Source organism: Syngnathus floridae, chromosome 5 (genome assembly GCF_059516105.1).
Source record: "Syngnathus floridae isolate MCC-2025c chromosome 5, RoL_Sflo_1.0, whole genome shotgun sequence".
Classification (NCBI taxonomy): domain Eukaryota; kingdom Metazoa; phylum Chordata; class Actinopteri; order Syngnathiformes; family Syngnathidae; genus Syngnathus; species Syngnathus floridae.
In genome coordinates this window covers 14493537-14519722 of record NC_142417.1, presented here as the reverse complement: position 1 = coordinate 14519722, position 26186 = coordinate 14493537, and the positions used below count along the sequence as shown (strand labels likewise).

Genomic DNA, 26186 nt, shown 5'->3' with positions numbered 1-26186 from the left:
ACAATGCGCATTTCAGCCTCCTGATAGTCTGCCCGCAAGTTCTTTGCTAAAACCCGGTTAGATAGCTCTGCAATACACTGTATACAAATCGACCGGCGAACATTAACCTTTTAAATACTGCAGGGTTAAATACGCTAAAAAAAAAAAAACGCTATGCAGTTCGGCCAAACCACACTGGGGGCCAGGATCAGTTTTATTGGATGACTGATTGTTTTAAACTATTTGACTGATTGTCAAAGGACTCTGTGGTATGGTTACCCTGGAGGAATCGGTGGAAAGTTTGGAAAATATATTAACAATATAATTGACATTAATCAAGTTAAAAAACACTAACAACAAAACACTGCCAAAGACGAAGTGGACTGAAATAATTTAATATTTTTTTGTAGGAAAATATTTGTATGATCTCTGGAGCTCAGGCAAAGAAGCACAATTAATGTACATCACTGAAGTGTGTGTTAAATTGAAATATGAACACTCCTTTTATCATAATATGGATATCATTTTCCATTCATATCTTCAAATATTCCAAATGCAGTCTTTCCAACTTGTGAGATGAACATTTCAGAGTCCTAAATTCTCAGTGAATATCAGACTCAGCCATGTGAAACGTTAATTCAGTTTTTATAACTTCAGAGCTACTTTGCTCGGTGGCCAGCACCGTCTCCACAGGGAAAGATAAATATAAACCATCTTCTTTCAGTTTTTTCGGAGGGGACACTCCAGCGCAAAAGAGTGGCTCGGACGTTTTTAAAGTCATTGAGGGGCTGTTGTGTGCCTTTCTTTTTACATTCTTCTTCTCCTCTTTGTAGGCTGCTTTCATGTTGGCTATCACCTGAAGAAGACACACATTGAAAGACCAAACAGGTAAAGAAAAAATAATGTAACTGAATTACTTTATAAATATACAGTAGTTGAATTTTTAAACATCTGTTTAACATTTGTTATCATGCTAAATACACTGACTAGAATAACTCGAGACGTTTTTTTGGTAGTATTTTCGTTTTTAAATAAGAGTAAAGTTACCACCACCACTCACACGCTGGTAAGGAGAGACGATGATAGCACGTATTGTAAATTGTAGTTGGGGATTTACCACAATTTCTCTCTCAATTTATCACCAATTTCTGGTCATGTATATGGTACCGTTGTATTGGCGAACAACAGTGGTTATTTTAACGTGGAAACAAACCCTTTTTGACTAACTCTATACTCACTCGTGGGTTGGCACCCACAGATTTAACTATTCATGAATTCTTGAACTACTTCTGAATATGTTTTTTTCCAAGCCATGCCCAACATCAATATTATGAAAAAACAAGCCCCATTCCACTAAGATTATACATATCTTAAAGGAAAAGATAAATAATTACCAACTGCTTAACGGTGTTCTGCTGTTCTTGCATTATAGTCATGTATGTGGAACCCTTCTCTTTGACAGAATACATGTCCTGCTCATGATCATCATATCCAAGTGGACCAAGTGTAGCCTAAATGAAAGAAAAGGGGAATTTAAGGAACAGAAAACCAACTGCTTTGTTGGAAATAGCTCGTCTTACTTGGTTTGGAGCGTTAGCTTTCCGGTTGAACATGAGCGAGTAAGGCGTGAATTTGGTTGTAGGGTTTATAGATGTTCTGAAGAGAAACAGCACAGGATCCAGAAAGTCATCCCAGTCTGTCTGCTTTTCTGTCACCATCTGCGTAATAGCCTCTTTCAGCAACGGACTAGTGCAGTCGTGTAGCGGGTTGAGTTGAGGCTGAGCCAGAGGAGAGACTTTTTGCATGATGCCCCATCTGTGGCTCAACAGATTTGTAACCTGCCAAAAATAACCCACAACACACTGACACACCGAAGATCCACACGTTTCTAATCCTCCGATTGATCGGCTTGCATGATTTCATTATTGACCACATCTCACCTCATCACAGAAGTCTGGGCTCTGTGTGCACACGATTGTTTTCGGGGAACCAAACCTGAACCAAACCGGGTGAAAGCATAATTTCATAAAGTCATCAATTTCTAAATAGCAAAATATTACAGGTAAAAACTAATGCTTTCCTTGGATGATTTTACATGAAGGTTTCAATCAGGGACCTTGAACACACACACATCTACGTATGTTGAGGTTCACGGCATAAATATGTGGGCCAACACAACGTGAAATGCTAAAATAAAATGCTAAATTGTAATAATGCCAACAACACCCTATGAGGAATGTTCTATATCATTCTAAGCAGTCAGAATGTGTGCGTTTACCTGGACATACATTTGGAAATACACCTCGCTATGGAGACAGCATCCGTCTTTTGCAGTGGAAATGCCTCGGGCCATTTGCTGAAGTAATCAATGAGAACAGTAACATGCGTGTTCAATTGCTGAGTCTCTGGGAAAGGCCCTGTAGAACAAAAAAAGAAAAGCAGAAAACGTGTCTCAAACTGGACACCAATGACACAAAACAAGCTAATTTTTTCATAACAAAATGAGGCAAAAACCTATTATGTCAATTCCAACGATATCCCATGGTGCATCCACTTTGATTGGTCGGACTGTCCTCGCCAAATTTTTATTCCTCTCTGCATGTTGACATGTCTCACATACTTTAATCTGAAAAATCAAATCAGATAGATTAGGCGTCATCATTAGTGCCGCAGTTGTTGTTAGATGTTAATAAGCACATAATAACAGTACCCAGTCCACCACATCCTTGATAATGCCCAGCCAGTAGTACTTGCTTTGAATTCTGTGGACGGTCTTCTTCTGACCCAAATGATGTCCGATGTCATTAAAGTGGCAGTCCAGAAAAATCTGCCTCTTCCGCTCAGCCTCGATGACAACCTCTCTCTTTTCTTCTTTCTTTGGCCCCACATAATAGAGCTTGGCATCTTAAAATGCAGAGATAAATTGAAATATAGTGGGTGCAGGTAGTAAAGGCTCCGATTTCAAGTAACATAAAATGTGAAATGATTGGGAAATGTATTTAATGTTTTCATGTTTGTTGGGCTGACATCTCATAGAAACTCACAATGAATTTAGGGGCAATGTTTTAAGTATGGCATACATTTTCTGAGCAAACAAAAGCGTAATTAAATTTAAAAAAATATTTACACAGGTGGTATATCAACGATTGCACATTGAGCGGAAGAAAACATTGCATTTTAAAAGTTGAATGAATTTAATAAACAATGTTGGTGAGATTGAAAGTGAAAGCTGCCACATTTATTTTACAAATTCCTAAATAATCACAATAATATGCATTGCACAGCAGCAATTACCCCATACCGTTGTAGAAAGCCAAATACAGTACTGTACCGACACACACAAACAATATCAGGGCTTACCAACTCTGGTCCTCCAGAGCACCAATCTAAACATGTATCGCACTTAAACAGCACACCCGATTGATATGATCAGGATCGTTGTCATACTTACACAGCTGAAGATCTGATCATTTGAATCAGGTGTTGTGGAAGAGGGATAATCTAAAACATTGTATTTAAGCCCTTGAATAACGGGGTTCGTGACCCTGGAACACATTCGATAATGTAACATTTTAAAGCAAGCCTCACCGTCGATGATGAATTTCTGAGCGTATCTTTTGAGATTCTTCTTCCTCAATGGATTCATCGACTGTGGGAAGCATCCTTTGGCCACAAAAGTGTAAATGTCGCCAAGTTTACTCGAGCTGGATTCGACCACCTCCTCCTCTGCTACTTGCAATGCGTCGACACTCAACATTCCTGCAAAGACCTATCGATAGTAGGACGTAAAACCGTCAGAAAACATCCAGTAGCATATTGCGCTAATGCTAAAACATGCGACAGGAGTGGCGTCGTCGTCTTCTTCTTTTTCACTAATGATGAAAAGCAACATCGAGGATCATTATCGCCACCAACTGTCTTGCAATCAAAACGTTTACGATACTTATGGCTTGTGAAAACGGACATTGTGTCCTCAATATTGTTATACCAATTATTATATATCAATTATACAATCATTGGTTATTTAATTTAAATTTACTTCGAACATATACAGTAGGTATTAAAAATACAATACTTGTAAAATTAAAATCAAGAAACTTGGGGCGAGTGTGTCAGCAAATACAAACTGGTATTGCGCCCATCGCATGAATTATTTTGCTCTCAACGTTTTTAAATGTTGTAGATCAAATATTTTGGTATGAAACATTTTATACATATTATTATTATTATTATTATTATTATTATTATTATTATTATTATTATTATTATAATTATTATTATTATTATTATTATTATTATTATTATTATTATTATTATTATTATTATTATTATCATCAGTAGTACTACTAATAGTAGTCGTAGTAGTAGTCTAAGTTGTATTGTTATTGATCACGGGTTTCCTTTGCAAACCGGAAGTGGTAGGCAAACTCGCAGATAATCGACACCAGAAACAAGGAAGGTTGGCGTATTGCATGTCAGTTGCGTGGTGTGTCAATGCTTTCTTAGTGACCACGATGACAAATGAAGGAAAAGGAAATCAACAGTTTTATATCTGCAGCTGTTTTAGGACAGACAACATTTTTCTCGAAGACTACAAACTTCATGTTCGCTTTATGACGGAGGAGCAGTTCCGACGAGACTATGAACCCGTGAGTTGAGTCCAGCGTAACTTGTTTTGATTGCAGTATTAATATATGGAAATCTGATTAACCTACGTGACGCATATATTTTAGCTCCTGAAGAGTCTTGGCTGCGTTACCAAGCAACAGTTTGAGGATGTCCTTAACAAGGCAAGTGCGCTAAAACGTTATCGCTCATCAGCAAGATATGTGGAAACCTGAAACGATTCTGATCATTTGAATGAGGTGCGTTACATAAAAAAAAGATAGCTTTAAGGTTCAGAAAAATAACTAGAGAGAAATTCGTTCTATTCAGTTGCAATTTGTTTTTAGAGCAAGCAGACGAAAAGATGTGGAATCAGACAATTTTGCGGACAAAACAGAATCATCCTGTAATTTTCATCAGTGCATTGTCATGACTCATAACTCTGTCATGGAAGATGTCATCTGAACCAAAGGAGATAATTATTACATGTTCACATGTCATGTCAAAGCTGGGATCAGTTGTAATATCATAATTTGCTGATTGATCAATGACGTCATTGATCAGATCAGCAAAGCAAGACATGACAACAAACACAATCTCGTTTTATGCTGCCATTGTTAATAATTGAAGAATTCTCAGCATATATTTTACCGTAACATACGTTTTTCTTCCAAATGTTATAAATAGTGTTGGGTTTTTTTTCTTTTTGATGGGGGGTTTCAGGATTTTCTGTTTATTGACCCCCCCCCCCCCCAATGCTTTGGGGAGTATATTTTCTAGCATTTGTTTTTCTCTCAAATGCATTTTTGATTGTACGCAATTTGTGGCTATTCGTGGGCAGTCTCCCCGAAAGTCCGGGGTTCAACTGTGCAGTAAAACATTTTTTTTTTACATTGTTTGGACAAATTGTCCATCTTTCTTGATCTTACGATTGATGATCAGTTATTTTTTATTTTTTAGCTCAGTAATTGGCTCCAAGATCCTAATTGTGTAATTACATTTGTTTGTGGTTTTAAAGTGAAAAAATGTGAGAATTTACAAAGGACAAAATAATTGTACTATTGCAACCTACTGTCGAGGCGCTAAATGTCCATCCTTCTTTTAGATTTCCCAGGAAGTGGACAGGCGAATGTGTCTTGCTGTGACATCTGCTGACAGAGCTGCTATCATAAAGGACACATACCGGCCTCTACATCCTCATGTGTACCATCTGCAGGTGCAGTATTTGCTCTCGAATATGTCATTAAAATTTATTGTAAACATTTTTCTAATGCGTTTAAATGCCTCTTCTTAGGAGACGTTCCTTGCGCCAGAGTTCAAGCATATAGTTAAATTTTGTCACAGTCGAAATGTCACATCTCAAAGTCTTTGTGACTTGTTGGAAAAAGAAACAGGTAAGCTAAAGAAACATGTTTCTAAGCTTTATATATTTTTTAGCATGTTCACAAGATCATTATTAACAAAATAATGCAACTATAGTACATTTGACTGTCGACAGGGTTGTTCAATAGTGCTTCCTCCGATACACTCCTAAAACATTTAAACTTCAAACAGAATTCTACAAAAAAAATGTCTTTAAACACACTTACATAACACACTTATATACACATTTTTTTCTTCAATATTTTATCTTTTATTTGCAAAAGTATTTTCTGTTGCCTTTTGTACTGGATGGAATTAGGTACAGTTGTTTGATTGTTGACATGATAGTGGCACACAGAGCATCTTACAATCATTTCTGTCAAAGCCGCCAGGGTCTACCGCTTCCCAGTGTTCACCAAAAGCTTCTGCGACGATCTGATGGATGAGCTGGAGCACTTTGAGCGTTCTGCAGCACCTAAAGGTCGACCCAACACCATGAACAACTATGGGGTGATTCAACCATCTTTTCTGGCTCCAATTGAGCTTAAATGTGGGTTCTTTGTTGTTAGCAATCACATCTCATGTTGCTTGCTCCAGCTTACTCAGCAAAACATCTTAAAGATATACAGTTGAAACCAAAAGCTTACCTGGACTGTTTTGCCCATTCCCTCTGTCAGAACTCGAATAACTAAGCCATGTTTGTAGACCATCCTGCTCCAACATGCCTTTTCTGTAGTAATCCCACTTTAGAGTTATACGTACCATTGGCATTTTAGTCACTACTAATTTAGCCTGGCAAGTGGCAAGCCAGACTCAATGCTGTACTAGAGATTGGGTCTGGAGGGGCATCAACCGCGACTCGGCTTAAAATCAACCGACAAATCATATTCGTTTACTTACTGTCACATATTCTTTGTGAGCAGCGTGACTTTTGGGCAGCGGAAGTCCATCTCTCAACATTCAAAACGGAGCGCAAGAGAGACAATGAATTTAATCCAACATCAAACTCATTTTAAATATCTAGAGACACATTGTCATTAAAAACAACAGCATTGGAAGCATTTATTTCAAAAGCAGACGTGGATTTTTTTCCTCGACGTCACGTTGGCTCTTGGCTGATTGGTTCCAGTTTGCGCAGTTTTACCTTGCCTCAGAAATGCGCATCAATGCGACTCTCCACCAGACCGATCGCTGTAGCATTGGTCTTGGCTTGCCAGGCAACTACTAACTAGTGGTGGATCATCCATTCCACACCGAAGCAGAAATCATTTATTTCATCTTTTGACAATGCGCAATTGCAAGTTGCATAGATGTTAACGCAATGATGTGCCTGTGTGTAGCATAATAACTAAAAAATGATCATGTTTACATTTCAAGGCATCATTATTCCCGAGGGGGCAATTGATTTAATTTGGGTCTTGCATACCTCCTAAAACATTCAAGACTGTCACCTAATGATATCTTTCCATTGTCATCTTTTTCATTTTGTTTGAAAAATCTACTTCAGATGTCATAAAATGTTGAACTACTCTCTAGTTTCTTTAGTTTTCAGTACTCATTCTTCAAAACTTTATTTTCATAATTGAGATTGAACTGAATAAAATAAACAATAGTTTTTCTGGGGGGGGGGGGGGGGGGGGGGGGGTCATATTGCCCTGCCTTAGCAAAGGCCAACTATGTGTATACAATAATGTAAATCTAAATAATGAAAGCTGGAATGGAATTATAAATGTCAAATTTCAATGTCTTCAGTCCTTCAATGGCATGTCTTGCTTTCTTCACAGATTCTTCTAAACGAACTTGGCTTTGATGAAGGCTTTGTCACACCTCTTCGTCAGCAGTACCTACACTCACTCACAACTGTGCTCTACCCAGATTGTGGAGGCCACAGTCTGGATAGTCACAAAGCCTTTGTTGTCAAATATGACATAAACGAAGACCTGGACCTCAGCTACCACTACGATAACGCGGAGGTCACGCTCAATGTCTCCTTGGGCAGGGACTTCACAGAGGGAAACCTTTACTTTGGTGATATGAGACAGGTACATTTTGAGGTGTGCTCTGATTCTGAATGTGAATTTTTGTGATTCAACACCCTCTGGAACAAGCTGGTCTTTCATAACTTTTGATTGGATTTCATTAGAAATTCTACATTTCCACTGGAATGAATTACACAACAAACTTCTATTTTTTTTGTGTCTAACAGGCACTAAAAATGAACAAGTCAGTCCCAGTATTCTACTTTTTACGTTGGTGAGTTCCACCCCTTTTTCTTGCAGGTGCCTTTAAATGAGACAGAGTGTTCAGAGATTGAACACAGAGCAGGCGAGGGGATTCTTCACCGGGGCCAACACATGCACGGCGCCCTGCCTATCTCCTCGGGTCAGCGTTGGAACCTCATCATCTGGATGAGGTCCTCCCAGGAGCGCAATAAACTTTGCCCAATGTGCAATAGGAGGCCAGTCCTGGTAGAAGGGGAGGGCTTTGCGGATGGATTCACCAAACAACCCACTCTGCTGCTTGGTAACTTCTGTCAACTCACCTGACATATGCTGAGGGCAACCACATGTCTGACAGGGAGTGTGTCCATTCCATTAATGACATGAGGCCATTTTTCTCCGAGGTGCCACTCTCATCCACTATTGATTCAAGTGGGTAGCAAAGTTGATGTGCCATAAAGATGTGTCACTAAACTGCAGCTGAATATGGGTGTTGTCAGGTGAGCAATAGCGCTTTGCTGCTTGTTTCGTCACCCAGGTATGTTAAGCACTGTGAAGTAATACACATAAGATTTTTTATCAGGCAATATGAGGGCTGTCTGAACTCTAATGCTGGTATAAATCATGTTTCAAAGCACTTTTAGTCCACTTATTTACCGTAATTTCCGGTGTATAAGCCGCGATTTTTTTCCAAAATTTTGAACCCTGCGGCTTATAGTCAGGTGCGGCTTATATAAGATTTTTTTTCGGGATTTTTGTGATGACTTGATCACTTTTACTCTTAACACTATTATATACAGTAAAAGCTACAAAACAAACTGACAAATAACTCGTTTTCAAATCAGACGAGTAAAAACTGGTCAAATATTTTCAAAAAAAGATATTATTAAAAGTGAAGACAATTTGCAATTCAAGTAATGACACACGAATTTGATGCACAATTTGTCTTCGCGGGCCACATAGAATGATGTGGCGGGCCGTATGACAGCTGTGCTCTAAACCAGGGGTGTCCAAACATTTTGCAAGGAGGGCCAGATTTGATAAAGTGAAGGGGCCTGGGGGCCAATACTTTTTTCAGACATTTTTTAACTACAGAAATTTCATGCAAATACATACTGTTATGAAACAAATTTCATTGTCCCAATTGTCTTTATTTTTTTAAATGACAACATAACCAAATATAAGGCACTCAGGCAGATGTGAACAACTTTAAAAACACAAATTCTGCCTTTCATTCATATCTGAAGAGTCAGATAACATTGAACAAATTGTATGACATAATTTAATTTACAAGAGTTTAAAATTATTTTTGCCTCATGAACATTTTAAACAGGAGTTATAAATAATGCAAAGTTGTCTGTTATTATTAAAACTTAAAACAAGTGAATTTTGCTCTTGTCATTTACAATATTTTTCAGAAAGTAATAGTTTGTGTCACATCTACAGGTTCATAACTTCAACAGTATTAACATGGCCACTTCGTAATATTAAGTAATTTTTACTTTTGATTTACTTTTGACTCACAGCCCCACGTGATGAATCGCTGTTGTGATGCCAGTTCAGCTTGGAGCTGCTTCACTTTATCAGCGCGGTCACTCCCTGTTTGCTTGTCGTATATGTTAGCATGTTTAGTCTGATGGTGTCTCTTTAGGTTGAAATCCTTAAACAAGGCAACAGTCTCTTTACGAATTAGACAAACACAATTGCCTTGATTTTCAGTGAAGAAGTATTGTAATTCCCATTTCTCTTGACAGCGACGGCCCTCAGTGTCAACTTTCCTTGTTTTCTTTGCAGTCGCTGTGGCAGAAATGAGCGGAGAGGGCTTTTGCTGCCACCTTTTGGTAATAGGAGGAATTACAGTTTCAAGTTTCATGATTTTTTTAAATTCAGTTTGACAGTGCAGGCGGACCATGAATAATATATTATAAGACCGAAGCTGTGGGCCGTATGAAATATGACCGGGGGCCGGACTTTGGACATGCCTGCTTTAAACCCTTTCTCTTACTCTGCCATGTGACTCAGAGATTACACAAAGCAGTGGCGCTGTTTGGACCATCTGCATTTTATTAAAACCCAATCAATCAGCATTTAAATTCAATTCTTCTGACATTTTGCTCACCAAAAACAAGTTGTAATGAATGTGAACTTTTAATGCATTTTATTCAGAAGGTTACTTTGAACCCTGAGGCGTACTTATGGATTTTTACGGCCTCCAGGGGGCGCTCTAGCAGGAAGCAAGAGCGATAATGCGCCGAAGACGACGTGCTAGTTAGTGTTTTGAACATTTCGCGCATCACGCACACACCCTCATCATGGAAAACACACGAAGAAATGCATTTGATGCAGCTTTTAAGTTAAATGCAATCAATTTGGCTGTCAAAGAGGGAAATAGAACTGCGGCACGTAAGCTTGGCATCAATGAATCGATGGTGACACGTTGGAGACGGCAGCGTGAAGAACTGACACAATGCAAAAAGACGACAAAAGGTTTCAGAGGTAAAAAAAAGCAGATGGCCCGAAGTTGAAAACATTCTTGAAGACTGGGTGAACACAGAGAGCAGACGGCCGAGGTGTTTCCACCGTGCAGATCCGACTGAAAGCCAAAACAATCGCCACCGAAAAGAAGATTGAAGATTTTACAGGTGGTGTCTCAGATTTATGAGACGAAAGGGCCTGTCAATCAGGGCACGGACGACTGTGTGTCAGCAACTCCCTTCCGACTACGAGGAAAAAGTTACAAACTTCCACAAATTCACAGAAACAAAGATAGCTGAGAATTCCATCGGACCAGACGAGATCATAAATATGGATGAAGTGCCTTTGACGTTTGACTTGCCTCTCACTAGGACTGTAAACAGGAAAGGTGAATCCTCCGTCACGCTGAAAACAACTGGCCATGAGAGAACGCATTTTACTTGTGTTCTGAGCTGCACAGCGTCCGGACAAAAGCTTCCACCAATGGTGATTTTTAAGCGAATGACTATGCCAAAAGAAAACCTCCCGAAAGGCATCGTCGTGAAAGTAAACACGAAAGGGTGGATGACAGAAAGCCTAATGAAGGAATGGCTGGCGGAGTGCTACGGCAAGCGACCAGGAGGATTTTTTTCACGTAAAAAAAACACTGCTCGTTTTGGACAGCATGAGGGCCCATATCACCGATTCTGTGAAAGCTGCCATCAAGAGGACAAACTCAATTCCAGCTGTGATTCCGGGGGGCACAACAAAGTATTTGCAGCCACTCGACATCAGTGTGAATCGTGCATTTAAAGTGGCACTCCGAGTTGAGTGGGAGGCGTGGTTGACCAGCGGCGGGAAATCATTCACCAAAACTGGCCGCATGCGAAGAGCAACATTTGCTCAAGTCTGCCAGTGGATCCTGACCGCGTGGGACAGTGTGAAAAAATCCACGATCACCAACGGGTTTAGAAAGGCTGGACTGCTGCGTGATGAAGAGAACGGCACGAGCACATCTTCGCCTCGAGACAAAAGTGACAGTGAGGGCGACAACGAAAAAGAGAGAGACGGTGTGAAAGTGTCTGACGAAGTCATCCTGAGCCTGTTCAAGTCTGACACCGAAAAAGACGACTTCAGTGGTTTTAGTGCACAGGAGGAAGATGAAGATAGCAATCAATGACTTTTCTGGTAGGCTGGTTATTTTTTTAAACAGCGGTGTTACTTTCGTTGTACTGTCGTGTTGCTGCAGTGTTACAGGCACTTTTTGGAAAAAGACATTTATTTACAGTAAGCGATTAATGACTTTTCTGTTAGGCTGGTTATTTTTTTAACCAGATGTGTTACTGCGGTTTTACTGTTGTTGTACTGCCTGGTTGCTGCTGTGTTACTGCCGTGCACATTTTGGAAAAATGCATATATTTACGGTAATTAAAAATTACTGTAAAAAAATCTTTCTGTGTATCATCTTTCTGTGTAAATATCTCATGTTACAACGTGGACACCTGCTTTTATATACGGTCACTGGGGAGAAAAGTGGTGTGTTCATCGCATGTCCATCCGCCAGGCGAATAGTGCCGTATAATTCACACAAAGAAGAAACAGAACGAGATCAAGACGGACATTACTGAAAGGAAGCTTTTATACACAAACCGTCATTATGGGGGACAAAAGAAATGCATATGATGTCGCTTTCAAGCTAAAGGCAGTTGATGTTGATGACATTTTGTTGGGTTTAATCAAACCCTATTAGTGCTGTGTTACTTCCGTGTTGCTGCGGTATTACTGCCGCGTCACAGGCAGTGTTTGGAAAGAAATGTTAAGGTATGTTATTAAAACTTTAAAAAAAGTTTTCTGTGTCCAGTATTTCTTTGTTAATAACTCGCGTGCACACTTCCGTGTTGCTGCGGTACTACTGCTGCGTCACAGGCAATGTTTAGAAAGACATGTTAAAGTATGTTATTAAAACTTTTTCTGTGTACTGTCTTTCGTTGTAAAAAACGTGTGTGCACGTGCGGCTTATAGTCCGGAGCGGCTTATGTGAGAAAAAAAATTAAAAATTCTCAAATTTTAGCTGGTGCGGCTTATACACCGGAAATTACGGTAATAGGATATGACATATCGCATGTTGAGAATATACGCAGAACGCTATTATGTCACCACCTTCTGGAACGTAGTGGGCACATGATCGTGTGTTATTTCGACAAGATTTTTCAGGAAACTGATCTGCAAACTCCAGAATAATGATCCTCATGTACCCTAGTGTGTTCGGTCATGTAGCACAAGGTGTGTAGATACTTGTTACGTGACAATGGGTTAGCATATTAGCATGCTAAAGGCATGGGTCCAGTAGGGTGTTGTGCTTGTGCTGTAATCCAAAGATACAAGAAACAGTCCATTTTAGAATACTGTACTTTTAATGTAATATTTAAATTGAGACACAGGTAGGCATTTTGACACATTTTTCAAATGGGCCTGCTCATGGTTAAGTTGTTCATTTCTCATAACAGTATTTGCAAAAACAGAAACCTGTACTCTCTAACCTGCTTAATAAAAACCTCAAGAACATCAAGACATTTGGTTGTTTCTTTTTGTTCCAGATAAATATCCCATTGTGAATAGTTTTCATTGACAGGTTTAGGAGGCCATGGTCAAAAGCAAGCTGGTTCTGAGGGGTCATACATACATGCAGTACAGCAGTACACAATACATTACATGGCAAAATTATTGAAAATATAACTTTACAACGTCATGTAAATAGCCTATACTGTATCATAAATAATCCTCTGTTTACTTTTGAGGGACAAGTCAGCCTGTCATCATAACACTATACCGAGGCCAACACGACAGTATGGTACGTTATATAGTATATCGTATTGAGAAAATGCTACGTACGCAATGATACATCAAAGGAAGAGTTGTACAACACATGAAAGCTTAATTTCTTATACGTTCAATACATTTATGAGGAACCCACTGATTCATGAGAATTATTCAGGTGTCTGCTGTCTGGACACTTGGAGCTCTGAAGCACATCTCGCAAGGATCCACTTCATAACGTCGTCTCACCGCTCATGTCTCGTGGCCGGTGGTGATCCATGTCCGAGTCGTCGTCAGATTCCATCTCTATCTTGACCTGTGGGACGGGGCAGGCCATCCCTCGCCCCATCGGCATGGCTGGAGATGACGGGCAGGAGATCTTCAGGTGTAGGGTAATGCTGAGGAAGGGCAAGCGCCAGTTACAGTATCTCACACACTTAGGCAAAAACATGGGTTTGAGGAGGGAGGCCACGGGAGGAAATACAAGTTTGTTCCTGAGATGCCAGTCACAAACTACAGAAGCTCATGATGGAGTCTAGGAAAAAATGGACAATTGACAGGGGAAGCGCAACTGCCTCTACTGTTTGTGGTTAACTGAAAGCAATAGTCGCTATGCATTTTTTACAGTTCACTTCCAAATTACACTTTACAACACTTTTTAAAATACAAATAATTTTAAAACAAATACAAGTATTCACTTGTTGCTTAAATATAAAATTACTTTTTCATCCATTATTCTGTCTCTTATGCATATACTGTACAACTAACGAGAAATGCCCGTTGATTTGTTAATTGTGGATGTTAAACTACATGATAATCTACTACAGTCAAATTTGTGTTGCTTTTTTTCCAAACCATGCCTCTTTCAAAGCAATGCAGACATGATGGTCCATTTGCGAACAAAAAAATGAGGCCTAAAGGGTGATATGTATTTGTAGGACGAAATTACCACATCTATCAATTGTGCTTGGACTTTGGACAAGGGAAGATCAGTGAATTAAAGTTACAACAGAGTTTACATGCAATTATAATGGATTTTTCAAAGAGTTTTGGGTGAAAAAAAAGAAACAACCAAAGTAATAATGATTCTCGTTACATATGGATGAGCATATCTGGGAATAAATTGTCTAAACATGACATCTGTCCTTTAATCACCAACATATTTGTTAATTTCTTATTATTATCCATGCAATACATGATCATGAACAAAGAAAGATAAATATCCTGACATAATGGCATAATGACCCAACAGATAAATATAATATTTTTTTTCCACAGCCCATCTGTCATAAATTTACACACATTAAAGAAAAATACATTGTTTACAATTGTGCACGTACCGTGAAGGATTTGCTACATACCACAGGAAGAAAAGTAAGATTAGAATGATCTGCATTGCCTTAAAGTGCATGGAGAGGACAAGTGAGCGGCTAAGCCCGAGCATGTCACACTGAGGACAATGTTTTACGGACAATCCCTGAACGGATTATGTCTTTGTCTATGATTTACATTCCATGCAATAATAAGACACGAAACATAGGGGAAACAAAAGACTACAGATTATTGTTTCTAAAACTGCTATACAATACAAGAGAAGACTGCACAAAATAAAAACAAAAGAAAATAATTATTTTGCATTCATCTATTACATACGTACATACTTCTATCTTGGATGTCAGAAGATGATGGAGGTGTACCTAATGAGTTGGCCACTAATTAAATGTCCAAGTGTACGGCGATGGCATTTGATTTGTACACATTTGGATAATATACTAGAACCATATCCTTAAAATTTAAATGAAAATAAAAATTACGTGTGTGTGTGTGTGTGTGTGTGTGTGTGTGTGTGTGTGTGTGTGTGTGTGTGTGTGTGTGTGTGCGTGCATGTATGTCCTCTAGGACCCATCATCTGATTTACAAAATTCTCAATGCGGTGTACCAAGGTTGAAGTGCCCGCATCCAACATTGCAAATCTTTTGAGTCATGGTCTATGTCACAGGTGTCAAACTCAAGGCCCGGGGGCCAGATACGACCCGCCACATCATTTTATGTGGCCCGCGAAGACAAATTGTGCATCAAATTCGTGTGTCATTACTAGAATTTCAAATTGTCTTCACTTTTAACAATATCTCTTTTTTTTATATTTGACCAGTTTTTACTTGTACTAATTTGAAAACGAGTTATTTGTCAGTTTGCTTTGTAGCTCTTACTGTATATAATATGAGGTGCTCATACATTTATTTGGGTTGACAGTCGTAATGGCCCTCTGAAAGAAGCTATGACTACAATGCGGCCCGCGAAAAAAATTAGTTTGACACATAGACTCTATGTGATGCTGTGTGCCTGAATTAGCTAATCTCTGACTGGTTAGAAAAAATTGCAGGATCTCAGTGTTAAAGAGGTTGTTGACAATCGGAATGAAATCTGAATGTATTATTCACATTTTACATTATTAACTTTTTACACTTGTGTGACATTAAGATAGTTGGAAAAGTGAGATGCCAGAGGCACATCTGCAAATTTTCTATTACGCCTTGCTCATCAATGTAAACAATGAATATTATATTTCAATATAATGGTTTAATATAATGGTTTGATATATTAATTACCTATGCTTACTCTACAACATTGCCCCATCCAATTAAATGTTTTTTAAATGATACTTTGGACCTGAAATTGATTATTTTCATTCATTTCATAAATTAATTTCTAAATTTGACCAAATGAGATCAATCAGCATCCCAGAATGGATTGTCAGATGTTCCGCTGTATTTCAAGCTTTTGACCACCACAATTTGGATTTCCATTAATAATTCTACTTTTCAAGTGCGTCACTGAAAACAACAAGTTACGTTTGTCTGTATGTGTGTGTGCGTGCGCATGCGCGTATTAAAGAGCATGGTGTGTGGGAGAGGGCTGGCAGTATGCCCCCCACTCAGACTGTACAACATCAGGATAGACCAGATCTTTGTAGGGGATGTGCAGTTTGAGAACACAGTACCTGCGATCCAAGTCTGAATCTGAACTTGGTGAATGGTTGGAGTAAGGGCTGTACTTATCCTGCAAATCAATACAAGCACACACACACACAAAAGCAATTTCAGACATGGCCTGCAGGGAGCAGCAAGAGTTCACATTTCTCACCTCCTCTTCACTGGCTTCCAATTTGGGCCTTTTCTTGTCTTTCCCCCCCTTCTTGTCATCCTCCTTCTTCTTCTTCTCTTTATCTGGCAGAAGGTCATCCATCCAAGCCAGGTCATGCTGGGAGAAGACCATGTCCAGCATTTTGCGAACGACCATCAGACCCAGTATCTGAAGTTGAATGCAACACGATATGCATATACATTTTTATTTTCTCAACAATATTTGTCTCAGAGGCAGGTTGTGCTCTATGTATGATGTAGTTGGATGGCATTTGAAGATGGCGTTAACATGAATCATACGTGTACTTAATAAGACTTTGTTTCATGGCCATGTATTGCTTTCGCAGCCATGAATCTTGGTGAGACATTTACTCGAATCACAATCTTAAACAGTGGAGTGCGTTTTTTTTTTTTTTAAAAAAGATCATGACATACCATAACTGGAAAGATGATAGCTAAAAATGTCGATTTGAGTATCCAGAGTACAGCCAGGCATATGATCTGGATCAAGGTGAACAGATGAACCCTTCTCAGAGGAACGTGACGCAGGTAGGAGAGGTCAGGTTGATGCTTGGATGGCATCATGTACAATTTAATCCTGTCCCAGAACTATGGATGGTGAATAAAACCAGGCATTGTCAGTTTCAAACACCCGGTTAAATTATCGCAGAAGTTATCTTGGGTCACTTGGTATTCGGGTCCAGACGGAAGAGCATGAATTATTGAAGCATGTGGCAGAGGGGTGAAGAAGTTAATTGAATGTAGACCGATAAAATGAATGAGCAATCACTGACAGGGTTCGTGTTTGTGCCACAGCTCAGACTGTCTGCGCACCATAAAGTGTTTAGGTGAAAGCATTGAAAGCATCTTTACGTGATCAAATCAGGTCCAATGCCAGAACTATCAAAAGTACAAGGCTGCCTACATAAAAAAAGAAACAAATAAAAAAAAAACACTTTTGATTGGAGTAGCGCTGATCCCCATCATTGGAAGGGCTTCTTAGAGCTGCCACGTGTTGATCTGTCTGCTGGTTGGTTGGTTTGGCAGCTTGCAATGAGTTGCTTACTGCTCTCCTTCATTTAAAAAAATGGCAATACGAAGGTCATGCAACCATTAATACCTGAATTCCGCTGAGGGAAGCTACACCCATGTAGAGGAAGACGCCGTACAGCACAGGCATCGGGATGTACTAAAGAGAGGAACCACAAGAAATAATTGAACATAATAAACATCAAGATAAATAGACTCAAAATAGTGCCACCCTTCTGTCATTCTCCACGAACCAGGGAGAAGATAGCTAAGGAACAGATGGTCAAACACAAAAACGACACTCTATTATACATACAAATAGAAATAGCGCCTGTATAATAACAGTTCAGCTCGTTTGAGTGAAACTGTATTTCTGGTCTCATATGGTTCACGACTTATGAACAGAAACATTGCCAGAGATGCACAGACTTATTTGCCAAGTGTTGAAATTTGTTCAGAGCCACCTCAAGCCTCCATGGGCCCTAAGCAAAACCTTTTGAAGATCTCTTTTTCTGCCAATAATGACTGATCATTTTTATTGTTGGATCTCCCTTTGGGCTTGAGGATTTTAATAGGGATGATAAAAATTTAAAAAATACGCTGCAGGGGACGACGGATTGATTTGCACAAAATTCGATATACAACATTGTCTCGGCCTTAAAAAAATCGGAGCAACTATAATGTGCAAGAACAAATATAATACTGCATAATTCTGAACTGACGCCAAGTGAAAGGAAAAGACATCCTGTCACCCAATCCCAGTCATGTCATTTTTAAAACCTGCCATGAAGAGAAAAAAGGTTGGAGACAAGAACAACCAATTTTACAAAAAACAGGAGATGGGATGGGTTTTTTGCCAACATTTGATGCTCATTTTTCAACTAGACGTGCTGAGAAGTATCCAGAATGCAAGGGAATTGAGAGCGAGGACAAGATCATCAATCTTGTTGATGTTCTGAGGAACAGTCAATGTTCTGAACTGTTATAAATAAAGTTTGAGAGTATTGGATTACTTGAACTTTTTTGTTGTATACTTGAACCCCTTTTTGGGGGAATACTTCAGACACGGAAGTGATGACTTAATTGCTCTTTGGGGCCCCCTAGTGGGAGCGGGGCCAGAAGCTCGTGTTTTGGTCAGTCAGGCCTTAGGTCAGGGTTTGGTGTATTATGATGACATGGATAAATATAAAGCATTTTCTCTGTCATACCTTTAGCACTGGTGCAAGGAAGATGGAGACCCCAGTGAGAACAAACACCAGAATGCCTGTCACTCGTTGTTCTCTGAAAATCCAAAATTAATGGCAGATACTCATAAGTTCTCTTCGCTTCTGCTATCAATAACTTTGCAAAGGATTTGACTTCACAGGTAAAAACACAGACATCCATAAATGCAAATGTCTTTTTCTGACCTGACTCCAAGGAATTGCGGCTGCTCTCCGGGAGCACTGGATTCGCTTTCCATCTTTAGAGAGTCGATGTGGGCGATAGAGATGACGGTGGCAGCTACATACCAGGGCAGACCCAAGAAGGAGCAAGCGGCCATCAGGACCCCCACCCAGAATAGATCCAAGTGGTAGCCGCAACCTTTCTGCAGGGACAACAGGCACAGAATCATAGTTACAGCACCAGTTAATTGGTCTTTATTTTTTTATATGGACTGAAATTAGAACAGACAAAGGTGTGTGTGAAGTCTCCATTGTGCAAACCTCAGTCTAAAATGTAACAATATGTGTAAACATTGATTGATGAATTTCGGGAATGATAAATAAGAGATGTTGAAAGATGTCTTTTTCATTAGGCTCATGAAGAAACACTTGATGTGATAATAAAAGGGATGCAGGTCAAACTGCTTATTATCAAACGGAGGGTGTCTCTGGGTTGTAGTTCCTCTGGAGATCTTTCATGTAGCTGCAGTGGTTGAAGAGAAAATTATGTTTCATGACATTTAAAGATGTGCCCGCAGGCTTTGCCATGTTGATGGGTGCCATTTACTGCTTAAGCCACGGAAAAAGTCACAACACAAAGTTATTGCTGGAGTTATCATAGACATTAAACCAGACCAGTGCTTGGCAACAATCCATTGTCTCAGAAATAAACTGCTCAGATACAGCCTTTAAAAAAAAAGAATTCCCATTACTAACTATTGTAGTTTTTAGATGGTACAATTCACATTGGTTTTATGTATCTGTGGAATTGGCGCTGTTCATAGACAAAACTGCCCAAAAAGCTTTTTACAGTAAAATAGAATATTTTGTAAATTTCTTCTTTCAGGTTTTGAAACAGTTTGGGAAGCAGACCAGTAGGTTTATTTAGCATTTGTTTGGGATTGTATCATATTTCTCTTGTTTATATTTTATTTTACGGTCATACGCAAAAAAAACACTAGCAGCTTTAAATAACATGCAAGTCTCAGTTAAGTCAGCTGCTTATTTCCCCACCATTTTAAATTTTCACCTATTTTGGTGTGAAATTGTTTGAGATGAAATCTTATCCTAAGGCTGTGAAATGGGTTGGCTCAGTGGTAGAATAGTCGTCTCGCGACCCAGAGGCTAAAGGTTCGATCCCCAGGCTCCATGACTATGCCAAAGTATTCTTGAGCAAGATACTGAACCCCAATTTGCTCCTTGAATGCCAATGTGTTTGGAATAAATGATATAGTTTATTTTTGAACAGAGGTGCTGTGGGTCAGTCATTCTAATTGGGTTACCTAAGGTGAAACATATGTATTTTAGTCACATCATCTTGACTCTAAAATGACAAGTTGTATGAAAGTCAATAAGGACTTTGAACTGAGTTACAACAATGCAGAAATGTGAGTTAGTTTGAAAAGGTAAATAAAAAATAATGCTCTTAAAATGTCCAACTGTTTTAATTTCTTTTCAACTGTTATTCCCCTAAAATGAAGTATTCTATCATAAGAAGACCTACCTTCAGTTTGTTCTCCTTGCGGTTGACAATGACAGCACTGATTTGCTGATCCATGAAGATGAGGATAGTGACAAGGAGGGCAGGGACAAAACTGCCCAAGTAAACCCACCAGGGGTTCTTCCCAAACGGCAACACCAGCCAGCCCCGACCAGGTCGAGTTGGCTAGTTGAGACAAAAAGAAACAAGTCGTAAACATGTCATGAAATACAGTAAATGGAAACTGGGTCTGCTTTTTGTTGTTTTTCTTTTTTCTTTTTTTGTTTAGTACCGTATTGGCCCAAATATAAGACAGTGTTTTTTGCATTGAAATAAGACTGAATAAGTGGGGGTCGTCTTACATTCGGGGTCTAGACATTATACCCATTCACAACACTAGATGACGCAAGATATCTTCAAAGCGAATGCTGAACTAAACTCCCCAGGCCAAAGCAAACCCCTGTCCCGAAGAAGAAAAATAAAAATAGCGGTAGCAGTTTGCATTATTTTTTTGCAATGTTTTTCCTTATTCAGATTTGTTTCAAGACTACAGTTACAGTTAGACTTTACTTTGATGGTTAATGCAGTTATTGAAATTTTGTTGTTTTATCACAGTAGATTGGTGTATTTACAAAAACCAGAAGCCGTTCATTTACATATGTGATTGCACTTTAGTTTACATATTTAAATGTTCAGATATTAAGATGTGATAGATAATTCTGCATGATTTGAACGAGGCAAAATATTATGCTTTTTCTCTCACATATATTGTTATCATCATTTGTTTCAGATGTTATCATTTTCTGTATAAAAATTTAATTTGGTGTTCAAAAAGTCTTTTTTCAAACTTGAGTCTTGAAAAAGAGGGGGTCATCTTATAATCAGGGTCATATTCGGGCCAATACGGTATTTGCATGCTGCAACTGCTTCTCTTCATTTGTTTTGGCCATTTTCTTGACAGATTCAAATGAACACAATCAATGGTTAAAGCTATTCAATGTGTTTGCGTATTACTCTCATTTATTTTGCTGATAACAGCCTCTCAATTTGTTTCACCCACCCAACCGTGGCAGAATTCTTTGAAAGCTACTGGCGCAATCAAGCAAACAACAGCATGTTGTACAATCTGATATAGTGAGGCAACAAGGGGCAAATGTGCATCTTTGCTGTAAACATGTTAATGCATGCATTTGGTACTTTCCATCCTTGTAGCTATTTTTCACGTAATATGCCATATTTTCACAGTGAGTGGATGAAACATCCTCCGTCATGCATCATCAATACAGTGAGGTAATTACTAATCATTTAATTTCCATCCTGTTTAGAGAATGAGTTGCACACTGTGCAAGATTCAAATTTATGCACCAATGTTTTGAAAAGCTAACGGTGATTGACTTGAGTAGGTGTTCACAAATGAAGGTGAAAACAAAAGACAAGTGGGCATATAAGAGGGCATAGAAAGGAAGAACTATAGGCGTTACCTTAAATTCTGTTGGTACAATTAACTTGGGAGTTTGAAGGCCCATTAGCATGTCGAGACCCACAAACGTCATAATTGACATGAAGATAGAAAAGTCACTGATGAGTTTCCTAAGCTGGAATAGGAAAAAAAAAAACAAGATGACAACAGACAACTGAAGATAATGACAAAGTCAGTCCAAAAAAAACAACAACATAAAAAGCGGGTTAGTCACTGACATGGCATCAGTTAACACAGCTACTGTCAAACAAGTGAAGATTAAGCACTATTTCTTAAATGTGATTGATTGCCAAATAGCACAAGCAGAGTTGTCCGATTTGTCCGATTGTTGTTGATTGCATATTCCTGATGTCCAATATGTGATGCAATAAAATTATTTTCCTAAACAAAAATGACCAACTTTTCTGTTGCATAACTTTTTGAGGTGATTACTGCAATCAAATCATTTCTATAACTCTTGTTTGAAGGATGTCTTCTCAAGACTTCTTTTTCACCTTCTTCCACAGATATTCAAATGAGCTTTGGATCAACGAGCAAATTGTGAGTGTTATCTGATTTTTCTTTGTTCTGTTCTTGGATGGTTTTCTCTTTTTTTGTTCTTTCATTTGGATCCAACAGGATGACTCATGATCTGTAGATGAGACCAAGCATTCTAAAAATGGCCAGCAAATTCCGCTCCAGAATGATCTGAGAACACGAACAAGCTCCCTCCATGTTTCACAGTCGTTACTTTATTGTTTACTTTGTGTGCTTCAATTTTGTTTCTTCAGCTCTGAGAAAGCTGAAGCAGTTTGTTCAGGCAGGTCTCATTGACAGTTGTGGAAATAATATGAATGCAATGAAAGTTTGTGCAACAAAATATTAAATTAAAGTTGGGGCAGAAAATATACAGATATTAAAGCATCACACCTTGGTGGGAAAGTAGCGGCTAAACTTGAACTTCTTGAGGCTGACAGTCATGGAGTATGTCCCAAAGAAGAGAATGAAGGACATAAGAGCCAGATCCGGGACATACTTGCAGGAATTCCCCACCAAGGAGCCCCCGTACTTCAAACACTCCTTCTTACTCAGCTGGCTCCAGTCAAGAGCTGTCACATTCAACTGCCGAGTGGTTGGGTGGCAGTGATGCAGAGATAAAGACACGGTGAGAAAAAGGAAGGTTTCTCAATTAAATGGTGTTTTTTTTGTTCGTTTTTTTAAATAAACAGCAGCAATAATGTGACGTTGTAATCCACGCATGACAGAGGGAGTATGAGGATTATGGGATGGATAAAGGAAAGAAAGTAACAGGAGAGAAAACAACCTCCTATCACAATGAAAAACACCTGATCAGGAAAAACAACACATCTGTAATCGGGACTCTACTTTCAACCTGAAATAAATGTCTCCATAATCATGTATAGATGGAAAACTCAGTGAAAATAAGCACTTACCCCAGAGACACCAGAGCTGTTATCTGGCATTGGAACTAAACCATTGAAGATCAATGCAGCCACTGTTTGTGAGTTGGAGAGGACAGATTGAGGGTGAGGGTTTAACAAGACAGAAGTAGATGAGGAGGGGAACAGGAGGGAATAGAAAAGAAATGTAAAACGTCATAATGAGAATGCCGCAGAGTGCATCCTGTGGGCCATGCCATGCAATGAAAAGGGGACTCACTTGAATGAGAGAGCAGCCAAATTGATCGAGCATGCCAAAAACAAACAAATGACAAATCAGTTACAGAAATCAATGCTTGGAAAAATGATTGCATGTTTTACAGTCCATCTGTGGGTCAATAATACGAGATGGGTACGAAAAGCTCCAGGACTGCTACAACAACATTTATTTCAAATCCAAAATCCAAATTACACATTTCCGATTGGAGTCCAGGGGCCTTAACACGAAACGTGTAATTTGTAGTTTGGATTTGAAATGTTGTAACACCAGCCCTGGAACTTCTCTGACATTAGATGTACAGTACACAATTCCACTAATGCAGGTGATTCCACGGAACTCTATTGTGTTGCATTCTATGTTGAAGGAAGCATAGTAAATTTTGCTACGGGTGCTGCAAGGGATTTGAGCTTCAGCACTTCAATGCTCCAAACTGAACCAAACTGACTATATTTATTGGGCGCTGTCAGTCACGGGCCCTTAAAATCGACCCCACTTTTTTGTTTTGAAAATTGCTGTCATTAATGTAGGCTGAATTACATATGAAAATCAAACTTAAGTGTGAAAAGTGGAAAAGTGCACAAATAATGACCACTGTGATGACTGCCCTTAATGTTAAACATAAATCACAAACGTTAAGCGTCAGTATAGTCAAAGAAGGGTTAAACTCACCCGGGTCTGGCGCCAAGCACTCACACTTGTAAGCGGTGACGTAGTCCGGCTTGAAATTGGTGTTGATAGGGTAATATTTGAAGGAGCCCACCATCTTCTTGATCGCATCAGAGATGAAGATGAAGGAAATAAGGCTGGAGAAGCCCTCTTCAGTAAAACGTGTCATGTACTTGATAATGTAACTGGCGTCAGTTGCCACCAGGATGAAACACTGCAAGCATGAGTGGATGCCTATCCACAAGCGCAGCTCCATGTAATCAATGTTGTTATTCCTTTAGGGAAGAGAAATTGCGGAAGCGTGTTGAATGAATGAAATGAGTCAAAGGCTCAAAGACCTAAAACCCCTCAAGCACAAATTCACCTCATTACCACTTTACAAAGGAAATCCTAAACACTTCAACGAAAATCACTTTGACAACAGACTCAGCCAACCAACTTTTGTACTCAGCGAGAACATTACACTAACACTAACATTAAATTCTTCTCCAATGGGGACAGATTTTCAAGCACTCATTAACTGATCTTTCACTACAGTCGCCACAACCTTATAAACAAATTGGCCCTGCTGAAAAACAGATTGGTAGTTTAACTTGTTCTTTACCATGGTTCACTCCTGCTGTCAGCACTGCCTAATGCCAAAGAAGGCCAACTGCTACATCTTTATAAGAAGAAGGGTTTCACTAGTTCAACAATTATCATAATCACAGCGTCCTTTACAAGAGATGTGGTTGCACAAGTGTGCACACCCCATTATAACTGCAATGTATTCTAGCTGTGTTCACCACCAACACATCTGGTCATTCATGGAGACGTGTAATAGAAAATACCCACTTGAGGCAAATTATAACCTAGTAGTTTAACTTTGGTTAACCAAGATTTCAAGACCTGGAAATGCTCATTTACTCATTTTCAGAGATGTTTTTCAACCTTCATTTATAGAATTTAGTTGAGGGGTTGTATATACACACATTTTCAGATTCTAATTATTCGTTGGAGTGTTTTTTTAAAGCACAGTTCTCTCCATAATCTCCCTCATTCAAATCTTTTGCAGTATCATTAGTTGGTGAAGAGGCTCACTTGCTGAACTCAAACAGGAGCTTTTCAAAGATGAGAATGGGTCCAGTTGAGCTGAGAATGATGAGTGGCTGACCCCCAAGCAGACAGAAAACAGAGCCAGCCAGAGCTGTACCAAGAAAACTTTCCATTACACCCTGTTGAAGATGAGAAGAACATACACAGATAACATTGTAGTGGGAGAAGGATGTGTGAGCTCTAAGTGGAATTTTAAAATCGAGTAAACAGGAATTATAAAATAAAAATTAATAAATAAGAGGACATGTGCATTGATTTACTTGGTAGTTATCTGTGGCATCTCCCAGCAAGCCACCAAAGGTGATGGCATTCGTGATGCAGCCCAGGTAGATGAAGAGCACAGCAGAGATGGACTGAATGTGGAAACCCTCGTAGAAATCACTGGGTATCCAAGGCAATTTGCGCTTTATGTCGCGGTATAATCCACCACAGAAGCTATTGGAAAGACAAGGCACAATAATGTCGATTGTGTATTGTGCAGTAATTTAATGATATCTGCAATTCATCCTTCCATCATTTCCTTCCTCTTTAAATCTATGCACAACAGTGACATCATAAGGTAAAACTGCAAGAGATGTACTATCGATACTCTATTCGTCCAATTCACAAAGATATTATACATTTTTAGTCATGATTTTAATGTAATTTGACTGACACTGTGAACTGCACTACAGCATATATGAATCTATTTTTAAAAAGGGGAAAAAATAATAAACTCAGGGTTCTTTTATCTGCAGCTCAACAACTAACAGTTATTTTTCACACATTATTTTG

General features: G+C 39.0%; 3 protein-coding genes and 1 long non-coding RNA gene across 11 annotated transcripts in view; 2 read left to right on the top strand and 2 right to left on the bottom strand.

Annotated features, from left to right (window-relative positions):
- Window positions 1-358: 358 nt before the first annotated feature.
- On the bottom strand, window positions 359-3883 carry LOC148398352 (gypsy retrotransposon integrase-like protein 1). 3 transcript variants are annotated; one of them, XM_088377257.1, is made up of 8 exons: window positions 3568-3883; window positions 2690-2883; window positions 2494-2605; window positions 2258-2396; window positions 1920-1974; window positions 1560-1841; window positions 1374-1490; window positions 359-835 (listed from the first exon to the last, which is right to left on the bottom strand). In XM_088377257.1, the coding sequence occupies exons 1-8, from the start codon at window positions 3734-3736 to the stop codon at window positions 581-583; spliced, it is 1323 nt and encodes a 440-aa protein (XP_088233383.1). In that variant the 5' UTR covers window positions 3737-3883; the 3' UTR covers window positions 359-580. The 3 variants fall into 3 exon arrangements, with proteins under 3 accessions (XP_088233383.1, XP_088233382.1, XP_088233384.1); XM_088377256.1 differs by having other exon boundaries at window positions 1560-1817; window positions 3568-3751; XM_088377258.1 differs by having other exon boundaries at window positions 2734-2883; window positions 3568-3717.
- A 503-nt stretch (window positions 3884-4386) lies between these two features.
- ogfod2 (2-oxoglutarate and iron-dependent oxygenase domain containing 2) lies at window positions 4387-13186 on the top strand. 3 transcript variants are annotated; one of them, XR_015858557.1, is made up of 9 exons: window positions 4387-4628; window positions 4713-4769; window positions 5690-5800; window positions 5879-5978; window positions 6332-6456; window positions 7731-7988; window positions 8226-8469; window positions 8570-8665; window positions 9960-13186. XR_015858557.1 is itself a non-coding variant. In XM_088375806.1 (8 exons), exons 1-8 carry the CDS (start codon window positions 4452-4454, stop codon window positions 8590-8592), a joined length of 1095 nt encoding a protein of 364 aa, XP_088231932.1. In that variant the 5' UTR covers window positions 4387-4451; the 3' UTR covers window positions 8593-9552. The 3 variants fall into 3 exon arrangements, 2 of the variants coding, with proteins under 2 accessions (XP_088231932.1, XP_088231931.1); XM_088375806.1 differs by lacking the exon at window positions 9960-13186 and having other exon boundaries at window positions 8570-9552; XM_088375805.1 differs by lacking the exon at window positions 9960-13186 and having other exon boundaries at window positions 4388-4628; window positions 8226-9552.
- The window catches only part of slc4a5a (solute carrier family 4 member 5a), a 36128-nt gene continuing 22956 nt past the window's right edge, over window positions 13015-26186 (bottom strand). For 3 of the 4 annotated variants that reach the window (XM_088375801.1, XM_088375803.1, XM_088375802.1), the window contains exons 13-26: window positions 25673-25847; window positions 25398-25531; window positions 24321-24592; window positions 23426-23460; window positions 22902-23093; window positions 21994-22107; window positions 20537-20698; window positions 19018-19196; window positions 18817-18889; window positions 17700-17768; window positions 17015-17188; window positions 16581-16748; window positions 16438-16496; window positions 13015-13834 (exon numbers count right to left, since the gene is read on the bottom strand). In XM_088375801.1, coding sequence (XP_088231927.1) covers window positions 13669-13834; window positions 16438-16496; window positions 16581-16748; window positions 17015-17188; window positions 17700-17768; window positions 18817-18889; window positions 19018-19196; window positions 20537-20698; window positions 21994-22107; window positions 22902-23093; window positions 23426-23460; window positions 24321-24592; window positions 25398-25531; window positions 25673-25847 — 1972 coding nt within the window. In that variant the 3' untranslated portion in view covers window positions 13015-13668. Of the gene's footprint in view, window positions 13835-16437; window positions 16497-16580; window positions 16749-17014; window positions 17189-17699; window positions 17769-18816; window positions 18890-19017; window positions 19197-20536; window positions 20699-21993; window positions 22108-22901; window positions 23094-23425; window positions 23488-24320; window positions 24593-25397; window positions 25532-25672; window positions 25848-26186 lie in introns of all 4 variants that reach the window. The other variant, XM_088375804.1, reaches the window with a different exon arrangement.
- LOC148398350 (uncharacterized) lies at window positions 21667-25929 on the top strand. Its single transcript, XR_015858558.1, has 3 exons — window positions 21667-21802; window positions 22499-22532; window positions 25372-25929. It is a non-coding gene; the product is annotated as an uncharacterized LOC148398350 (long non-coding RNA).